Source organism: Xyrauchen texanus, chromosome 47, assembly GCF_025860055.1.
Source record: "Xyrauchen texanus isolate HMW12.3.18 chromosome 47, RBS_HiC_50CHRs, whole genome shotgun sequence".
NCBI classification, from domain to species: Eukaryota; Metazoa; Chordata; class Actinopteri; order Cypriniformes; family Catostomidae; genus Xyrauchen; species Xyrauchen texanus.
Window position 1 is genome coordinate 22477547 of NC_068322.1, and position 21529 is coordinate 22499075.

At 34.9% G+C, this 21529-nt stretch overlaps 1 protein-coding gene across 1 annotated transcript in view; it reads left to right on the forward strand.

Moving 5' to 3' along the window:
* Positions 1-498: 498 nt before the first annotated feature.
* Positions 499-21529, forward strand: part of LOC127639212 (IQ motif and SEC7 domain-containing protein 3-like) — a 156665-nt gene continuing 135634 nt past the window's right edge. The window contains exons 1-2 of the mRNA XM_052121121.1: positions 499-554; positions 9784-9798. Of these exons, the coding sequence (XP_051977081.1) occupies positions 514-554; positions 9784-9798 (56 nt within the window). The 5' untranslated portion in view covers positions 499-513. The remainder of the gene's footprint in view (positions 555-9783; positions 9799-21529) is intronic.

A 21529-nucleotide genomic window follows, 5' to 3' on the forward strand; every position in this document is an offset into this window, starting at 1 on the left:
CGGACACTATCACCTTATAACCGCGTCTGAATACAACACCATTTTACTTGCTTTTGGCACCCCCAGCTGGACATTTCAATGGCAACCTGCAGCCAAACGTGTTATACAACACATAGATTTTGAATAGCAAAAAATTTTGTCATGTTCACAAAAATTTTATGAGTCCAGGCTGTGAAATTTGAATTAATTTCCTCAGTGGCCAAAGTTGAAAGGTTTGTTGAACGTATGACCACCTTTGAGCTTAGATTCTGGTTGAAATGTCCACCAAGTGGTGCCAAAAGAGAGTTGTATTTTTGGCTGTAAATGATCTAGTACAGCTAACATGGATGCATATTTTATTTACCATTCACAAACCCCAACCCTAAATCTATCCATCAGTGGGGAAAAAATGCACCCTCTGAATTGCTCTTATGTAAACAAGATTACTTCATGGTTTCCGTGGCACCAGAACACATATCTCTGAGGCTGCTCAAGCAATGTGCAATCAGTAGCACCACAGGACAAGGTAAAATCATGAATATTTATGTAAAAATGTCTGAGGGTGGAAGGCAATTGTCAGTAATTTAGCAGAATAGGGTTGATTTCAGAACATTCATTAGCAACATTTCCATTTCCTGTTAGATCATGTTGTATTTGCAAATACATTTGCACATTTATTGTTTCAGTTTAGTTTTTTTTGTAAACTTCTATTTTGTTTCAGTTAACTAACATAGTTTTTTCCATTGATAGTTTTCATAAAAATGTAATAACCTTTAAAAACAATTAATAAAATGATAATATCTTTGAATAAAGGATTTTATAATTTTTTTCTTAGATTTTTTTTGATTCACTAACTCCACCCACTATTGCAAATGACACTTAAGTACAAATAGCGTATTACTTCTGTAATAACAAAAATGTTCTCTTCAGTATACTTCAGTAGTCACTAGAACACCGGGGGTCATACACTGGAAAATGGTCAAATTTATTGTACAACCACTTTAAAACAAAGCTTAAGCATTCCTATCAACCCCAATCCCTTATTTTCTTACCCCAATACGATGCAATTGGTCAGTCTAACAAATCCCACAGAGTGAAATATCATATAAGGTCACACACAGTGAATATTTCTATACACATCCACTACAAACTGTCACAATATTTGGAAAGTTAACATTCACTAAGCAGTGCACACACAATAAACACACACACACACACACACACACACACACACACACACACACACACACACACACACACACACAGTAAGAATAAGTAATGTAAAGAAGGGAAAGAAAGAGGTACAATATCAGTGCACTCACATGACTTTTATGACAAAAAAAATTATAAAAAAAACAAACACATACACAAAAGGAAAAACTCAAGGAGATCAAATGAAATGAAATTGAATTGATTAATTAAATTACATGAAATTAAATTTGACGAAGTGAAGAGATCACCTGAACAAGTCTTTCAGTGACTCAGCAACAGTTTGCCAGCTACAGAGGGTTTTTCCAATCGCACCATTAACTCGAGCAGTAGACAATTCTAAATAAATCACAAAAACAATTTGAGGATCCAACGTTTAACATAAAGCGAATGAGGGGGTTTCCATCAAATTACAATTGTCTTTTAGCAGCTGTGAGGCCAGCTAGTACTATACGCTTATGCAGATTGTTGATGTTTAACTCAATTTGCTTATTCAATATCAAGACGGGGACAGTTACAGGCAACATTGCTGAAACAAATCAGATAATCTGGATGCTACCTCAGTCCAAAACCAAGCATCTGGTGGACATTCCCACATCATGTTTAAGAAAGTTCCTGGGACCTTCAGAGCGTATAGGGTACAAGTGGGATTGTTTATTCTTTTCATAATATGGAGCTTGCAAGGGGTTAAAAATATCACAGAACTAAAGAAATGAAGTCGGGGCAAAATATTCATTTTAACAATAGAGATACGGGCCTGTAGAGAGTTGGGTAGGTTAGCCCAACTGTCCAGATTTCTGTTGATGTTCTTGCATACTTCGGAAAAGTTGTGCATTACAATACGGTTCATAGAGGGAAAAATGTGTATCCCAAGATACTTAAAATGCCAGACAACGGGAATATTGGTTGGAAACTGCAACGTGTTAGCAGATTCATTTAAAGATATAAGGGCAGATGTAGACCAGTTGACCTTGTAACCAGATAGATGGCCAGACACTTCACAAAGAGATAGCAGATTAGGAATAGACTGTATTGGATTTTCCATGAAAACCAAGACATCGTCAGCATATAATGCCACATGGTAGGAAGTATCGTGAGCAGAAATAGATTGTATCATAGTGGATTGTCGAATCATCTGGGCTAGAAGTTCAAAAATAGCTGGACTAAGAGGGCACCCCTGTCGAGAAGAATTAGTGATAGGAAATGGAAAGTAGTTGTCCTGTGAGTTCTAATGCTGTGGGGTTAGAGGAAAGGACCCTAATTATATGTATAAAACCTTTACAGAAACCCATGTTTTTCAGAATGGACCAAATAAATACCACTCCATTCTGTAAAAAGAATGGGACAGCACTTCTGAGGAGCCTTAGCACCTCCTGTCGCATTGATAACTGAGATTGTCAGTTGCCAGTCTAGACTTAATAAATCCTGTCCGATCACAATGGACTAAAAATGGCATGAAATCCTGAATGTGTCAGGAAAGAACCTTAGGATAATTCTTAAAAACAGAATTTAACAGACTTGAGGGCATATAGTTTGCACATTCTAGATCTTTATCTTTCTTAAAAAGTAGGGATATCAGGGCAGTATTGACATCTCCAGAAGCGCTGCCTTTTTCAAATGAAGCTGTTTAAGGACCTAATTTATTCTAGAATACAACATAAAACTCTGGAGGTATCCCATTTAAACCAGTGCTCTTTCAATTCCTCTAAAGAAATAGGGTTATCAAGAAGAGTGGAATCACCTGCTGCCAGCCTGTCATCTGCTGCCAACTCTGACTTGTATAAATTAGAATAAAAGACACGAAATGTCTCATTTATTTGTTTGGGTTTAGATGTATTTTTGCTTGTTGAAGATTTACTGGAGGGGATATCTGCAAAATGTTCAATCATCCTGATTTTTCATAGCCAACAGACGACTGGGTCTGGATCCATGGATTTAGTATTGCTGCCTAATTCTGTGGACAACTGTTATTTGTGGAGAGTTATTTGTAGAATGGAATTTAGTCTAGTAAAGTCTGCTTCAACAGCTTTTGCATAAATTGGAGCAAAACAGAGTGGCATTGCTCCTTTTACAACCTCCCAAAATATTCTGGGGTCCTCAACTGAGCCTATATTAAACAAAAAAAAACTCCTCTAACTGAGTGAGGAATTGTGACCTATAGTCATCGTTCACCAATAGGGTGGTATTGAAGCACCACCTAGTGGCCCACTTGAATAAACAACCCAGAGTAGCACAAAACTGTACTCCGTTGTGACCCGAAAGAGCTATTAGCAATAACACAGCATGATACGTTTTCTGAAAAAGTAGGGGAGACGAAAAAGAAAATCTATCCATGAAAAAGATTTGGGTCTGGATGAGGAAAATGTGTAGTCTTTTGTAGTGGGATTAAAGACTGCCATAAATCTACAAGACTCACATATTTAGCCCAAGATTGTAAAGCGGCAATAGTCAATTCCTGCTCCCTGGAAGCAGTTGAACTTGAATTATCGTAATTTACATCCCATACTGTGTTCATATCTGCTCCTACTACAAATGAATATTCAGTAAATTCTAACATCCTGTGTGTTAATGTATCATAGAAACATTTATCAAATGTATTTGGTGCATAAATAGATACAAGAGCAACCTTTATGCTGTATAATTCCACTTTAGCAATCACAATCCTGCCTGCCCCATCCACCCATATATGCAACACATTCATTTCAAGGTTGCATCTGCAAACAATGGCCACCCCTTTGGTTTTGGTTCCAGCCGTGCAGGAAGCAATAGTATGGTAACATTTATTAGCGATATGCCCAGAATCTTTATTCATCAAATGAGTTTCTTGCAAAAGCAAAAGATCAATTTTATTTAGCCGGAGCAAAGATAAGACGCTGTCCATTTATGCGGTGCGTTCAACCCATTGCAATTCCACACAAGAATAGATAGTTCAGCCATGATCATCATGCACTGTTCTCACGGCAACCCCCAACAATCTAAATACGACAATAAATTGCCAACAGCCAGATTCACTGAAGTTGCATATAGGGTGCCTAAAGTATAAGAAAATTACACTTTCCTCGCCAGACATTGCTAAGCGCTGTGAGCATTTCAAATAGTTTGACAAAAACATTACAAAGACCAACATGTTTCCCTGGTAACACAAATACATCAATAATGCAATTTTTTTTTTACAATACAATACCTAAATGACTGAAAAGATAAATAAAACAAACATTCAAATCATATTGATCTGTGATCATTTATGGGTATGGGGCAGCAAAGACTAAATTCCAACCCAGCCACTAAACAGATTAACAAAACCGTTGATATCAAACTTTAATATCAAAAATTCTAATTTAGATAAGTGACGAAGGGCTTTATCTCACCAGCATGAGAAAATATCAATAGGTCAAAAACTAAGCACCAAACTGCATTCCTTACCATTGTTCTAGAACCATGACTGGCAAAACTGAGGACAGGTAACTATGTGAATTTATTAGTGCTGTGCTGGAACAATATTAGACATATAATCGCCACTTGACAGCTTAAATAAATGCATGTGGTGTGAATAAATTGCAATAAGAAGTACACCAAAATGATCCAAGTTCGAAGGTAGACAACACAGTCATGCCATTAAATGATTGCAACTGAAAAACAAATGATTTGTAGATTAAACTAGAACATAGGCTTGTTAATCCAAAGAACAATATATGTACGAAGCAACTTAGTCCAATTAATGCAATAAACCAGATAAATGAGTCCAGAACAGCATGAAAACAAAATGAGACAACATGAAGTTGGTGGCTTACGTGGCGCAATGTCCTCTTGAGATGCAACGCACAGATCTGCTTCAGTCCAGATAGTCCATACCATCCGATTATGTAGCACTAGATCAAGTAAATGAGCAATAGGGTGAATCTTGGCCAGGCCAAAGTTTTAAAAAGACCTGATGAGGTGCTATTCATCCAATTCAGCATGCATACCTTCAGTTCCCAACGGTGTTCCACCATCTGCAGTTGGCGAAAGGAGCAGCACTGCCGGTAGTATATGGAGGAATTCCTCATCATCTCCAGTAGACTCGAACGACTCAACTCAACCATCAACCTTAATCTTCTTAATGGTGGGGTACATCAGGAAAAATGTCACCCCTTGGCTCGAGCGCTATCCACTGCCTGAGAGAAGGCTAGGGAGCGTTTAAATGTGTAGCTGATATAACCAGGCGAATATCTCACCCTCTGACCATCAACAGTGAGAGAATTTTTCCTAGCAGCACAAAGAATGGCTGGTGAATGGGTGGTGAACCGGAGGATATTCAAAATCATTGTGCAGGTGTTCACTCGCTTCTTGTTATCATTATACACTCGATGAGTGTGCATTATTTCGCCCTGGAGGTTGCCAAGGGAAGGGAGCCACTTAGGGAGTGACTTTGTCAGGAATTGGATGGCACTAGACCCTTCCAGACCTTCTGTCAAGCCTGTGATGCGAGTGTTGCACCTTAGGCTCCTGTCCTCCATGTCCACTAGCTTAAGCTGCATCTGTTGTAACATCGTATCTTGGCTAGCTTGCAACTTCGAATTGTCCTTGATTTCCGATGTATTTTAACCATCTCCACATTTATGGTGCCAATGCTCTCAGACGAGGTCATTAAATGCATCTGGATAGCACATAATTAGTGTTACAAAAAGTACCGGTACTTCAGGACCAAGTCAATACTAAAATAAAAAAGAAGTAACGATACCAGTATCGGTAGTACCGAGCACCGATTCAATCCGGTTCCAGCATACAGTAGACTGACACGCGACAGCTTCAAAATGCTCATTTTGAGTGCGTGCTCTGTTACTTCTTACACTGAAATGGACAATTTATCAAATTCTAATTATGACATGTCCTAGCGTGATTAATTAAACCGCTAAAGTCTGCAATGGTTGTGTGATAGAGATGCGTACTTTGAATGAATGTATAAATCCGACCGCTTGTCCACTGGAAACTCCACAGACATTGAGAATAATTCACGTTGTATCAGATGACAAAGCAGAGCACTAATCTACAGTGAATCACGCAGCATGTAAACTACATATTTATATAATTAAATCACAACATTTGTGCTTTAATCTCAACTCAACTTTATTTTTATAGCATTTAAAACAACAGAGTTCACCAAAGTGCTTCAGAGTAATACAATTTAAAACATAACATTCTTAAATGACAATTAAATGACATTTAAAAATGTACTTCATACATAAACATTAGTAATCTAAATCACACTATACAAAAACTCCAAAACTGTGTCCTACATTTCATTTGTCAGACTCAAATGCCAGAGTAAAGAGATGAGATTTCAGACGTGACTTAAAAGTCTCTGTGTCGCAAACTGTTGATCTGGAAAGTGAAGATTCCGGCAAAAAAAATACAGCTCATAAAAAAAGCACGTTTCAAAATATAAGCTAGAGCCCTAAAATTGAAGAAATTGTCACAGAAATATATTAAAACTGTATAGTTAAATGTAATATTTACTGTAATGTTAAATAATAATAATTAAGCACTATATCACAAGTAAGACTGCTGTTGAATAAAATTTTGTTTAAAAGTTCTATTTTATCTTGTTAAAAGTTTTAAGAATTAATTGACACCATTTTGATTATGAAATTAAATTAAACTCTAAAACATGGAGTTCTGGAAAATAATAATAATAACAAAAAGGAAAACAGGATTTGGTAAAGAATAAAACCGGTTTCACTAGGGCGCTACTTGAAACTCTTGAGCAATGCGTCCTTGATTGAGAAACACTTGAAGGAAACATGCATTTCTTTTCATTTATTATATACATTGAAATGTACATTTTTAAATGGGCTATATGGGTGTGTTTAATAGCACATTTTCATATTAGCATATTTATGAAATTGGTATCGAAAACCATGAAATTTCACTGGTATCGGTACAATTTCCATTCTGTATCTTTTCCCATCTGTTGAAGCTGGTCAAAGCTTGATTCAAGGTACTCACGCTGCCTCTCCAACACTGACTCTACAATGGCTTCCATTTCCTTTGCTCTTCGAAGCATTAGACAAGGACTTTTTGTTCGATTCAGCCATCCTGTCCAAAAGGAGCTAAATTTAACTAAATTAATAAAAAGAGGGTTGTTTCAATGGAAATGACCGACCAAATAAACAGTACTGGGTGAGGAGAATCTATCTATGCACCCATCTTATCCAGCTGATCACATGGTCCGATCATTCATTTCAATGCTCACATCCCAACACAAAGAGGTTTCACCCAAACAAAGAGCATGTGGGACAGAGGACAGAACAACTCCCATTAACCACACCTCTAATACATAGTGTTCACTTCGTTTAAATGAATAGAAGTCACAATAACACCCTAGACATACAATACCATTGTTCAGGAGCTAACCATTGCATCTCTGGTCTCACACGCTCTGCACAGCATTCAATCTAAAGCAGATCTTTGGAGGTTTTCATACCTTCTGGTCTGTGTCACAGGACAACAGACAACCAAAGCTGCAAATAATATCTTTTGCTGTTTTTATTCTGTGTAAATTACATCTTCCATTTTTTAAGTCAGTTTAAATAGACAGCTTGTACCATGGATGAAAGCATGAAAACACTTTCAAACTGAATAAATTCCAGCTACTTACATTGCAACCGATTGAAGGTTAGAAAATAAAGTACATCAGTCAGCACAATTGAAGACACACTGGCAAGCCCCCATTTGCAACTTGTTAATGCTAGACTGAGTTTGTTTATGCCTCAGCGTGCAAGATAAATCAATCTAAATATTACATGTGAATGACTGCTAAATTTATGATACTTTTAGTAGTACACTTGGATATGGATGGCCTCAAAGCTAACAGACATCCAATTTTGATTTCATGGGGTCTATCATGGGTGGTGAAGGCACCTAACATTAAAGCAGTTTGTCTTTTATAATGATATGGTCAGGTGTGCAAATGAAACAGAGCAATTATGCAGCAATTTTGCAGCAATAAAGGTCACCTTTCAGGAGCTGTGAAATGGCCACTCAAGACACAAAGGTTAATGAACACACAAATGCACCTGTAATTACAACCCCAAATGTTAATTATTCTTAATGACTGTCTCCTAAATTTCATTCACTTTCATTTTCTGTCTGACCCTCTCTCACTCGGCTCACAGTCTCAGAATGATTTTGCATGTTGCCGCTATCCAGTGACCTTGCTGGCTTGTCGTGCTGTTGTCATGGGAACAGAAACCACTGTGGGAAGATGTGCAGACATGTCTACTTTTGCAGACAGGCTTTAAAATAAGAGACAATCTCAGGTGTGTGTGTGTGTGTGTGTGTGTGTGTGTGTGTGTGTGTTTGTGTTTTAGAAAGTGAGAAATAGTCTTCTTGAGTCAATGCTTTGAAATATATGCTCACTTTATCCTGTTTCAACAGCAGTTTTGGTTGTAATCTGATTACAATTTAATTAGTTACAGTAATCTAATTAGATTTAAGTAAAAGTAGTTTAACACATAACATTTTAAATTCTTCAATTACTGACTTTCAATGGAGTTAGCTACTTTTAAGGACATCATTGCGATAACATATATTCCAAAGAAAATGTTATTTCTGTAAAACATGAATTATGTTAATATGTACATCTGTTTGCGTTTCTGTGACAACTGAAGGGTGTGCGCCCCCAGAGTATTCATCGTAAGGGACCATGATGCATTGTCAGCTTACTTAAGCTAACATCATATAAAGCAACAACAAAACAGTCTCAAAGCACTAGTAAAATGCATGAATGTGCATGGATTTGTTTGGAACTGTACATCGAACAAAAGGAAAACAAAAAATAAAGTCCAATGATAATATGAGATTCAACTTTTATAACAAAAGCAAATGAATGAACTGATAAAATTGTCAATTACACTACTGCTTGAACATTCAAAGGAACTTCTCTAGAGTGGGTTATGTTGGGTTGCCAAATGTCCCATATTAGCCAGGATGTCCCACATTTTGGCGGAAATGACGATGCACCCTCCTTCCCATGGGTGGACGGCGAAAAGTCCCGTATTGAAGGCTTTGTGTCCCATATTGAAGCAAAATAATTAGTCAAGGGGGAACCCTTGCTGAAGGGGAAAATTGCTTATCGTGTGGCAAAAATTGGCAACCCTAACTGTAGGTGCATGTTACATCATTTGTCCAGTCTTTGTACGAAGAATATGCACACACATGGGTATGAATATGATATATCAATCTGCTTACAATATAGGGGTCAGGAATTCATGCATCACCTTGCAGTCGCAATGCATTAGTGCATTATCTATGCCTCAAATCTGCCTAAAACAGTTCACGTCTGAACAACCTAACCCTTGAATTACCCTGGATTCAAAATGCACTATTTCTTTAAAAGTCACATTTAAGCAAAAGAGTGTTGTACTGAATGTCAGCTTTGCTTTGATTTGGCTGTAGGCACGAGGCCACATGTTTGATATTGCTTGTATAAAGTTCTAGTTAACAGTTCTTCAAACAAGAAGTTCATATCAAGTCACTGATATTTTATACACATTAGGGCCAGCTACATTGGTTATTTTTGCTCTGCCAATTAAAATATATTGACTTTAAAAAAAGGGGCAAGGGTTTAAGGTTAGTGTTAAAGTTTAAGGGTTTGTAAAGAGTTTTACAATGACAAATAAGTGATTTACTAATCTTTATAAATATTTATGCAGAGTTATGGCAACATGCATATATAGGACAACTTTATGCAGTACTTGCCTTAGTGAGCATTTTAAACATACATGTTGTAAATATTTAATAAATACACTTATTCATTCTGAAATTATTTAGAATCATAAAATGCCAATATTGAGGTTTTATACAGTTCTAGCGAACAGTTTAATAAACAAGAAGACAATTAAAATATATCCAAATTAAAAAATAGGCAAGGGTTTCAGGTTAGCGTTAAAAGTTATGTGTTTATAAAGAGGTTCATTTATGACTAGGACTGTCAATGCAAAGACGCGAATGAAGTGAATGGTGCGGAAGTTTACATTTTTCAACTCGAGTGGAAAATCCGCCTGACACGTTGTCGCGAAAGCCTCTCAGCGTTGAGATTGTCCGGATGTCACTGACGTACTACCGACATAGTATGGAAAAATTTATGAAAAAATTGTAGCGGTGTGTGGGCACCCAGAATTGTATGACACAACGTCATACATGTACCGAGAGTGGACGAAAAAAGACATCGCTCGGGGGAAAGTGAGCAAGAAAGTTGGACTACCAGGTAAGTTCTGAAAATATGCGCGTCTACTTGAATCCAGCTATTGATTTTATTTTACTATGAACCAAGTCGTAGAAGCCCCTCTTCCTGTCCATTTCAGGAAGAGAAGAGGGAATACTCGTGCAGACGCGAGTTTAAACACACATTTATAATCCAGCGGTCAAACTCGCGTGAGCAAAGCAAGGTGAAATTTTTCTGTGCGTTGTATGTGAACGCACCATAAGCATCAACGTACACATGTCAGAAGCTCACTGTTGGAGTGCCTCACTTTGATTGTTTCGCATCATAAACATACAATTTTTTGGTTGCTGTGTCAAGGTAAAACGTAGTTTGAAACTTAGAAAAACATATCTTGAGATCCCTGCATTCGGGTTTGTGCTCCATTAAGCTGTATTTGAAAGCAAGAATGGGTTCTTCTCATCTTTTGCTGTCACTAGTGTCAAGCAAGCCTGAGTGTGTTTTGTTCTCTGTACAGCTGCGTATTCCCCATACAGCTGGAGTTTTGCTTACTGCCCCCTGCTGAAAACAGGAGGTAGTTCAAGCTTGAATTGCTCAAATGGTAGGAATATTCCTTATCACGGTCCAGAAACATGATTAAATGCGTTAATTGTTTTAACACATTGATCTTGTATAATTAATCACACTGAATTAACGCATCAAATCGACACTCCTACTAATAAGTGAATTACAATTAATTGTAAATCATTTATGTGGAGTTATAGCAACATGCCTAAAAGGGCTGTGAGCATTTTAACTTACATGTTATAAATACTTAATAAATAAATGTATTCATACATAAAATGCCCTTAATCATGATTTATATCAAAATATAGCATAACAGACTACTGTTGAAGATGAAGAATGGTGCTTCTTGAGTGGTGTCCCAACTTACCTAGTCCTGGTTACCTTAGGTCCTCTGCAAAAATGCTTTTCAGGTCTTCAATTAAGCCTGATGACCATTAAACTATGCTGAACTTTATTTAATTAGGTTTCTAATGTTGGCAACTCCACTTTAAATTAAACTACAATTATTTTAATAAGTTAGTGATGCTGAATAAGTGTTATTTAGCATGTGAGGTAAAATGGCTCAATATTTGACAAGTATTGCATAAAAATATCCCTGTATGCATGGTGTTATAACTAAATATATTGGATTTATAATGCATTTTTAAATTAATTATTAGTCCTTAATGAACCTCTTTATAATCCCTTAAGATAGGGAACATAAATGTAAAGTGTTACCACACAATACACTGTTGAAATTCTATGTACGAACACAGACAGGCAAATTGATACACACAGAGAAACGTTCCAGTACGAAACGCTGCTTGTCAAATGAAATTAGTGGATTGGAAACTGTTTTATGAATCACAGAAAATAATGTTTGATGAAAACTTTCATAGATGATTTTTCATCATGCTGTTAAATTGGTCTGATGGTGTACTAAGAAATGTCAATTCACTCTAACACACTTATAACCATGCTGATGAAAAAGCAAGTTACTTTGCCAACACCCTTATCTGACTGCTTAGCGTATGCATACTAACTGCATTCATATACTTTCACTGATGGGAAAATGCACCTGGGAAGCAATAGCTATTTCTAAAGAGCCCTTGATAAATCTTCAACTCTCATTGAGTTTAAAGATCTGCATTAAAATGTCAAATACTGCTAAACACACAGAGGGCAGGTGCTCACCTGCAATGCAGCACAGTGTTTGGAAGCATTTCAAATGCCATTATGATGCAGAGGGAGTGCACTTAAAAATATAAGTGTTTGTTTGGGCTAATGGTGCACTTGGAAGCATTTCCACAAGTCTCAAAAAAACTTTTGTTACCACTTAACCAAAGTGTCCTCTAAATGAACGTCTGACCTTCCCAGTTATTTTTAGTCAGATATATGGTGGTATTTCAGTGCTACTGAATAAGAATTCCATAATGAATAAGAATAGCCGATAAAGAGTGTTGAGATGAGGGACAGAAAGAGACAGTAAAAGAAAAAAGAGAGATAGCCTATCCTAATATTTCTGCATTTTCAGTGTTAAATTGGGTCCCTTGAGAAGTCTCATGAGGGGAGGTGAAGATAATGAGGAGGAGACCTTTTACCGCGGTGAAGCGTCCTTTGACTAAAGCTCAGTTTTGGTCACCAAGCTGCCTGATTCGACTGCAGGTTTACACTTTACACCTGACACACTTGTCCATTCTGTTTTGTATCTGTGATATATTATAACAGCATGCATAAAAGCAATACTTGACAAAAAGTGAGACAGTTTACCTCACGTGTTATAAATGCTTAATAACACTTATCCAAAATAAGTAACCTTAGATGAGAAGTTATTAAATCAGAAATCACATGACAAGTGTTCCTCATCCCTTAACATAGTAGGGTATAAACTCTATGTAAAATCATAAAAATAACTTTTGGACTGAGGAAAGATGTTGTGAATAAATAGACGATAATGAAGAATTTATGGTTTGTCTATATTTTCCAAGCAATCGCTGGCATTTTTATTGGTTTGATGCCTGTAAAAGCCTGCTGTTTGCTATAGGCTGCATATTATTTAAATATTTTGATTTCTGCTTCATTCTATGAATGGAATCCACATGAGATGAGTAAAAGAAGCTGTTATAACCACTCAATGATAATTGAAACTAACATATATGTAGTGTGTTCTGTTTAATATGTATTGTTTACATGCTGCTGTCATGGAGCTAAGCTAATGCTAGCATGCTAACCTTCACAATAATATGCACCCGTTACCCTCTGTTATTTCATTTTATGATGTTTTTTTTAAAGAAAAACATTTGATGCAACAACAAAGATGAGGGTTGGATGCCAATACAGGTGTTACTATGGCAGATATATAGTCAATTGGAAGAATTTAGACTAAAGAATACAAATTAGAGGCACATCATGTGGCTCACAAACTACAGACAAACACATGAATGGAGCAGCATTTATGTGTGCATTTGACTACATTTCATTACTTTTGTTAACTTCATTTTGTAAATCTAAAAAAAAGAAGCATGGCATGGTCTTAAATAATGTTCAATGAAGCTCTTGAGTTTTAAAGTTATCATCTTCTATACTATAAACAATTTGTCTTTATGACTTAATTCTGACTTAATTGTCTTCTGTCAAAACAGACCACAGTTGTGAATGTAATGCAAAGAGGTGATGTAATACAGCCATTAATATTGAGTATGTCCAATTCAGGCCTGAGCTCAGAAAATAGGGGCAGTGTGAGGTCAATAATGAATTGGGGCATTTTTACTCAGTACTCAAAATACAGATACAGATACTCAGTACTCAAAAAAGCAATTGTGAGATGAAAAATGCAATTGCTGAAGCAACCACATCATTTTGTTGTGCTTCTATGACACTTTCGGCTTATGTGTCGACTGGCACCCAAGTCCTTTACATCGCAAGTGCAACGCTCTATCAGTGCACTATTTTATGACATTTCTACAAGCTTATAAATGTAGTTTATTATATCATGCAAATATAAAAAACATTTCACCTTACAAATCATGCACTACAGTAAAAGTGTTAAGATGCCATTAGATAGCAATGTGTGAGGAACAGGATGAAAAGTGCTTATGTACTAATAATCTGGTGTTTTACTCATGAACTGCCTCAATATGTACAGCGAGCCATGTAAAAATTATTTTGAAAAAATGTAGGTACGTATATAATGCGATTCTGTGAGAACAGGTCGACTGTATTGCTGTACTGTATTGCATCCTCTTGACTGTGAGTGGCATCCATGAACTACAGTTTGTCAGGCATGTTTGCCATCTGCCCCACAGTATGTATGGCACATTTGCAGATTGTTTGGAGAAGTGCTATTGTCCCCTCCTTTGCAAACTCATGCCAGATTGCACCAGGCTGATACATGAGAAATGGATTTAAATGGGCTCGTCTGAATCCTTCCTCTTAGGACAGGATCTAGAAACAGGCACTGAATGATAAACTAAATCCTCCAAGTCTCTGCAAACAACAGAAGTCTGTAATACAGCAGCAAATATTCTAGGACCCTCTGTGAGTACAAATTGAATTGGAAATGAGAAATAATTCTCAGAGGAGAAACTGATAGACATGGAAATGTAGAGCTGACAGGAATGTTGTGTGAATGTGCCAGTTAAGAGCTGCTATGAAACCATCAATCAAATAAGAGGAAGGGGAAATGACACACGATACAATTCGCTGCACTAGAGAGATGTACTCTGAAGGTTGTTGTTGAACATGGTTATTGGTTCATTAGAGCTCCTTGCACAAAAATAAATTAAAGTTCCTTTTTCTCATTTACTTTAAGTTCTGACCAGATGTTGTACTACAAATTATCATTATTTGAGGTGCAGTTGAAGGTGTAGTTGATGGTATTTTCCCATCTGTACTGTGCTATATTGAAACAGAATATTCAAAAGGAAAAAACATAGGGTTAGACTTGATTTAAATAAATATTTTAAACCTCACAAAGCTGAGGATCTTAGCTTTCCAATGACCCCTAGATTAAGCTTCTAGTCCACTCAGAGGCCGAGATTTTTGATGAATAATTGAGGAAGGTGCATTGGATCACTAAATAGACTGAATGCCTATGGCCCTATAGCACATGGCAAGTGCTTAGGTACATTAGAGCACCATGTTAATTTCAGACCTGTGTATTGTGATGGAAGGTGATAGAGGAAAATATGTTTTCCCTAGTTCTTGCTGCCATCTAGTGGAATGAACTAACATTTTTTTGCAGGGACAAATAGCAAAAAGAGTCTGAATCACAGACTTTCAAAGACAGGATGAAAAGTGTATGTTCATAAGATTGTAAACATATTCAATATTATTTATGAATTAATAGAATTTTTTTCTTTCTTTCCTTCTTTCTTTCTTTCTTTTGCTCAATCTGTACTATGAGACCAATATTTTGCAATTTGTACACCAGATATGTGCCCGAAGCCGAATACCTTTTTCGGAAAGGACCGATTAATGACTTTAAAATGAATTACAAATTAATCCGAATAATAGAAAAAATATTTGGAAGACTGATCATCCAATGAGCACAGGCATAAAGCAATTTTTTAAATAAACATATAGATAATTACAAAGCAATATTGAGTCTATGAATCCAATGTTACTACAGTGTAAACCTTAAGAATGAAAATGCACATGGTGATTTGAAGTTCAGATCGGATTGCCGCATTCTCGACTCCGTTTGCCGTCTCTGTAAATTTTGTGTGTTTTAGGAATCTAAGCTTGTAAAGAGTATTAACTATATCATTCACATTTTCTACTTCTTAAAATGTCTGATCACATTAACAACAAATGTTTCAGACGAACCAACCTGAGCGTGATGTTTAATTCCTGACCAAAGAAGTGATGATTTTATAGTGGAGCTCGACTGTAAATTGATCACATTTATATCCACATTAAGGTAATTATCTGGTTAATCCTTTATTCCAAAAATGTGTGAAGAGGTTTAAATACTTAAATACACAGAGTGTAAATCTATTCAGAATTTTCCTGCACATAGTGGATTACAAAATTCCCCTATTTTCCACTATTCCGCTACATTTATTCCACTGCATTTCTATTATTCTGCACATGTAATTTAACTAATTATTTATGTCCTCCACATATATGTGAACACAAAATAAGCCTCAAGTTTATCCTAACACTTTGTGATAGAGATTTACAGTGGTTCAGTTTGTAGGCTATATTAATTTATTCAAATTTATTTTAATATTCATATTTTTATTTAACATATTCACAAAACAAATTGTGTTTTACATTTTACAATTGCTTCACACCTCGTGCCTCCAGAATAGCATTGTTACTTGCACACTGCACAGACATGAAAGAAAGTGTCCGAAATACCAGGAGAAACCACAGTTAACAAGTTGTGGAGTTTGTGGTTTCAACAGTTTATGTAGCCTACAGCTTCATCTGGTGAGACAAAAATAAAGAAAATATCAATAATATAATTAAATAATAATAATAATAATAATAATAATAATAATAATAATATATATAATTGTTTTAAATAATAATAATAATAATTAATAATTATATAATAATAATAATTATTATTATTGTATTATTATTATTATTATTATTAATAATAATAATAATAATAAATATTATTATTTATAATAATACTATTATTATTATTAATAATAATAATAATTACTAATAATAATAATAATTATTATTATTATTATTAATAGTATTATTAGTATTAATAATAATAATAATATTTCTATTTAAGTACTTAAATATTTAAAGGCATACTTTATGTACAGAAGCTATGTCCTAAATGTAATTGATTTACATTTTTAAATCAGGTTTGACGCATTTCCGGTTTAAAACATCCGGTTCTATCCGAATACAGATAGCCTACAGTTATAGATAATTTTGACATAGTAACAGATACAGATAATGGCGTTGTTGCACACCCCTATTGTCCACTGTATGCAGACAATTCAATTTAGGTGTGAAAAATGCAGGCGGGAGCCAAAATATGCCGCAGAGCTTAAGAGTTAAGATGTGTATGAAGAAAGTGAATAGAATTGATTTGGATTTCCTGTTGACTTTATTCAAAACCACATCAAAGCTTTTTATCAACTTTATTTATATAACGCACAATCTGTGATGCATTTGAAATTTTGGGAGTCTCATGTTCATACAACGAATTGCTTTAATTATACCTCCTTGTTTTATTTCACAAATGCTATTTCTGTTAAATGTGACATCTCTCTTTTGTATGCTGATGACTTGCTTTAGTTAGATCACCTCGACATGTGTTATTTAAACAGAAATCTGAAATTATGCTCGTGATGCAGGAGTGTCACCGTACAGATATTCATGGTCGCTGTCCTTTTTTTCACAGTATAACACACCAATCGGATTTCAAACCCTGTAATAAAATGTTAGTCACTGTGAAATCTGCCAAGCGCATCTGCTTTAATAGACACAGTGCGCAGCTGATTTGTCGACTAAATCATGAGTCAGTCTTCATCAAAGATGCTCCAGCATGTGTTGATTTGATGTCACTTACTCGTTGTCCTGTCTTTGTTGTATGTGCATGTCAGCTGTTTGAACGTGTCACTTCATATACTGTCACAAGGAGATGGTTGCCAATGTGATGAGATGCTACAAGCCTGAATATGCCAGTTAAGAGACGTGAATTACAATTGTTATATTCTAGATGGAGTGTCTCTACAGAAAATAACTAAGAACGTGTGTAAGCAAGAAAGCTGAATCTTTACAGTAATGAAATGCTGTTTGAAAGATGTTTGTTCACATTGGCTAGGGATTTCAGATCGCTTGGGATCTTTGGTTTTTAAGCACATTCTAAGTGCAAATGAAATTATTCCACTCAATTTGTTTCTCAAACTGCACACACAATTTGGACTGGATAGAAATACAATGCACAATAACTTGGTCTCATAGGATCATTTTTGCACATTTATTTTTACGTGGCTCGTTGTTCGTATCACATCTGTTTCCTGCGGTATCTTAACCTTTTGTTCTATTTCATTAAATAAAATTTCTTCATCCTTTTGAGTTCTTTTTCATGCTTTTTCATCATCCTTTTTCCGATGCTTTTATATTGCTGTTTGTAGATTTCCAAATTCCCTGTTGTGCCATTTCTCTCTTTCTTATTATTCGTTCATCCATTTATTGCCTACTCTCTCTCTCTCTCTCTCTCTCTCTCTCTCTCTCTCTCTCTCTCTCCATCTCTGTGAGCACACACAGTGTGTGATTTGTGATTTGCTCACAGCTGATTGGATTGTGGTTTATGTGCTCTCAGATGAATGTGCCACCTGTGTGTGAGAATCGTGAAATTAATGGAACAGTTCAACCACAAATGGAACCTCTTTCATTATTTGCTTACTTTTATGTTGTTACAAACACATATTTTTTGTAAATCTTTAAGCATTTTTGTGCAACTTTCTTAAGCACTATAAAAGCACCATGAGAGTAGTCCACACAACTCATGCACAATATTCTGTGTTTTCATATTTGCTTAATGTGTGGAACAGACCGAATTTAAATTAATTTAAATCATTATTCAGGGATAACCTTCCACTCCGCTGTAGCTCTACAATTGACTACAAAAGTGAAATGGACTGCCAAAATGGCTTGATGAAATGCCCATGCAAGGTATCACATAATTTTCACATCATTAATTTGCATTTTTGTTAATAACTTTGGAACAGGAAGGGCAAGAATAAAAAATAATTTTTCCTCTGAATCATCACTACCCCCAAAATAATTTTTATTTCAATTTCCACAAGAAAATATTTCTACCACCTAGGCCATTTTTCCAATTTACACGGAATATGGTACACATCATTTACAGATCCTTCTGACAAAAACTGGTTCAAAGAATTGTATTCCTTTTTATTCCAGCAGATATGACCCAATACATTGTTTGGGTCTAAACAATAACTACTAATATGACTCTTGTGTCATATGTACAAGATACATATTGTACATATGCACAAAACATAGGCACACAATGACGGTCTCAGGACAAATTCATCAATTTCTATTGGTCAACAGAAAAAAAGGGCATGAAATTAAATTATTTCAACTGTGATAAGAGAGATGAAATATGCACTACCAATTTTTCCCAGTAGATGGAGCACCAAGATGAAAAATCCTTGTAAATTCTCTTTTGACTTTTGTTTTTGCTCTTGTATTGTGGTGAAATGTTTAAAACAACAGGAAACATCAACAACTATCAAACAACAGCAGGGCCACATTTTATTTGTATTAATTAACTAATTAATTAATTAATTTATTATTCAGTTGTCCTGGATTCTGTGTTTTATTCAGTGTCATGGTTTAAAATAATAATATCAAATGAATATGCAAAACTTTGCCAATTTCACAACAGTTTGTTGTGTACAGTAATGAATTGATTTCTCAAATAAAGTGATTCAATAATCCAAAATATACTCTTCCTCTCATAATAATAAGTATAGTCTAATGACTAAAATATAATCAATATCAGTTTGTCAACAGGAAATCAAAATGATCAACAGTGAATGACAGATGATGGATGTACTACTGATTTTCTCCACTAAAGGGAGACACAAGATAAGAAATCCTTGTAAATCTTGTTTGACTTTGTGTTTTTGCTCCAACTAAGTAACGCATAAAAATTATATGAAAAATAAATATATATGTAGCAATATTAGGGCCCAAAGAAATCTGTTTTACTTTTTTCCCAAATTCAGTTTTCTTGATTTAATGCTCCTGTTTTCTGTTTTATTCAATTTAATAATCAAAAATAATTTCAAATGAATACTCAACACTAAAAAACTTTAATAATACATTAACAACTGATTTAAAAAATATATATAACTATTCAAAATAACTTTTTGATTAAATATACAGTAAATAATTAAAATTATAACAGAATAATTTTTTCTCTAAAAAAGTGGTTCAATAATCCAAAATATATACCTCTTCTTCTTTTCTTCATTTAACACATTGTGAATACCACATTAGGTCTATACACTTAAACACAAACTAGTATTTACCACCACAACAACAATAATAACAACAATAATAATAATGATAATAATAATAATAATTAGAAGAAGAATTAGGGCTGTCGATTTAACGCGTTAATTCAGTGCGATACATTTTACAAAAAATAACATGTTAAAAAAATGTACGCAATTAATCGGAATTAATAAGGAATATTCCTGAGAAATGCAAGCTTGTAGTACCACCTGTTTACTCCAGAGGACAGTAAGTGAAATTTCAGCTGTATGAGCAACGCACAGTTTATACAGTGAAGAAAACACTTCAGTAGGCAGAACAACACAAACATGCGTTACGATCTTGTGTTCAAAACACTTGAAGGAGTGCAAATCCGATCTAAGGGATCTCAAGATGTGTTTAAAGATTGAGTATTAAACTATATTTAACTTGAAACAGTGAACTATGTATGTTTATGATGCGACACACCCGAGATGCTACACAAGCCTCTTAAACAAGCCCTCATAATAAATCTCCAACTGATTGACAAATTCACTTGTGAAATGGATTGGTGTAAACTGTATGCCAATGATTGACTTATGATCAATAATATGGTAGTAAACAATACATTGTATTCTAAAGCCACTTTTTGTATTGTCTTATTAATGATTTACTCTTCTGCCACAAGAATGTAATGCATTTTAATTATCTGAAAATTTTGTATTTTATATATATATATATATATCATTTTTAAACATTTAAAGATAAATATGTATAATTATATATTGATATAAATAAGTATAATAATTTTATATTGAGTTATTGTTATATGAGGGGCTTTCTCAGCAAATATTTGTATATGCGATTAATCGTGATTAATTAATCGTGACACCATGTAATTAATTCGATTAAAACATTTTATCAATTGACAGCCCTAATAATAATAAATTAAACATGGGTTTAGTAGCTGTTAATATTTTTTTGTTGTATGTGAATTTAAATGTTATTTATGTCCTTTGGTTAAATATTGAGCTGGAATGCACTTTATGATTTATTTTGTATTCCTGAGTTTAATTAATTAAGGGTAAAATATGCATCAAATAGTTACTGGTATACGTAAATGTATATGACTGAAACTGCAAGTGAAACTATGGTAGCTGTATTAAATTTCTTTTTCTTTTAATCATTCACTATTGAAACTGCAATGTTGAATGTTTTCCATTTGAATGAGTTATCCAATCGTAATTATGACTTGAGGAGGCATTCATGTGCATCTTCTGAGTTGGAAATGCGTATTTCTAGTTTCGAGTAGGAAACTCAGAAATTCCAATAGCATAGGAAGGCAGCATAAATCAAGCTCTCTTTGTTGGATTTATAAGAGAAGACCTTGAGAGTATTTTGATTATCTTTATTTATTTAATCCTTTTTGTGAAGGACAGCATTTTCATTTGGACTATTGGACTCACTAGGCCATATAGGGACTATCTGATATGTCAAAGTTTTTGTGTCTGGCTGTGAAATGTTTCAGTTTGATAATATAATGTATATGTTTAATCTGTCTGCACTATTCCAGAATATCTGAATCTTTGCAGTAACTATTGTGAGTAT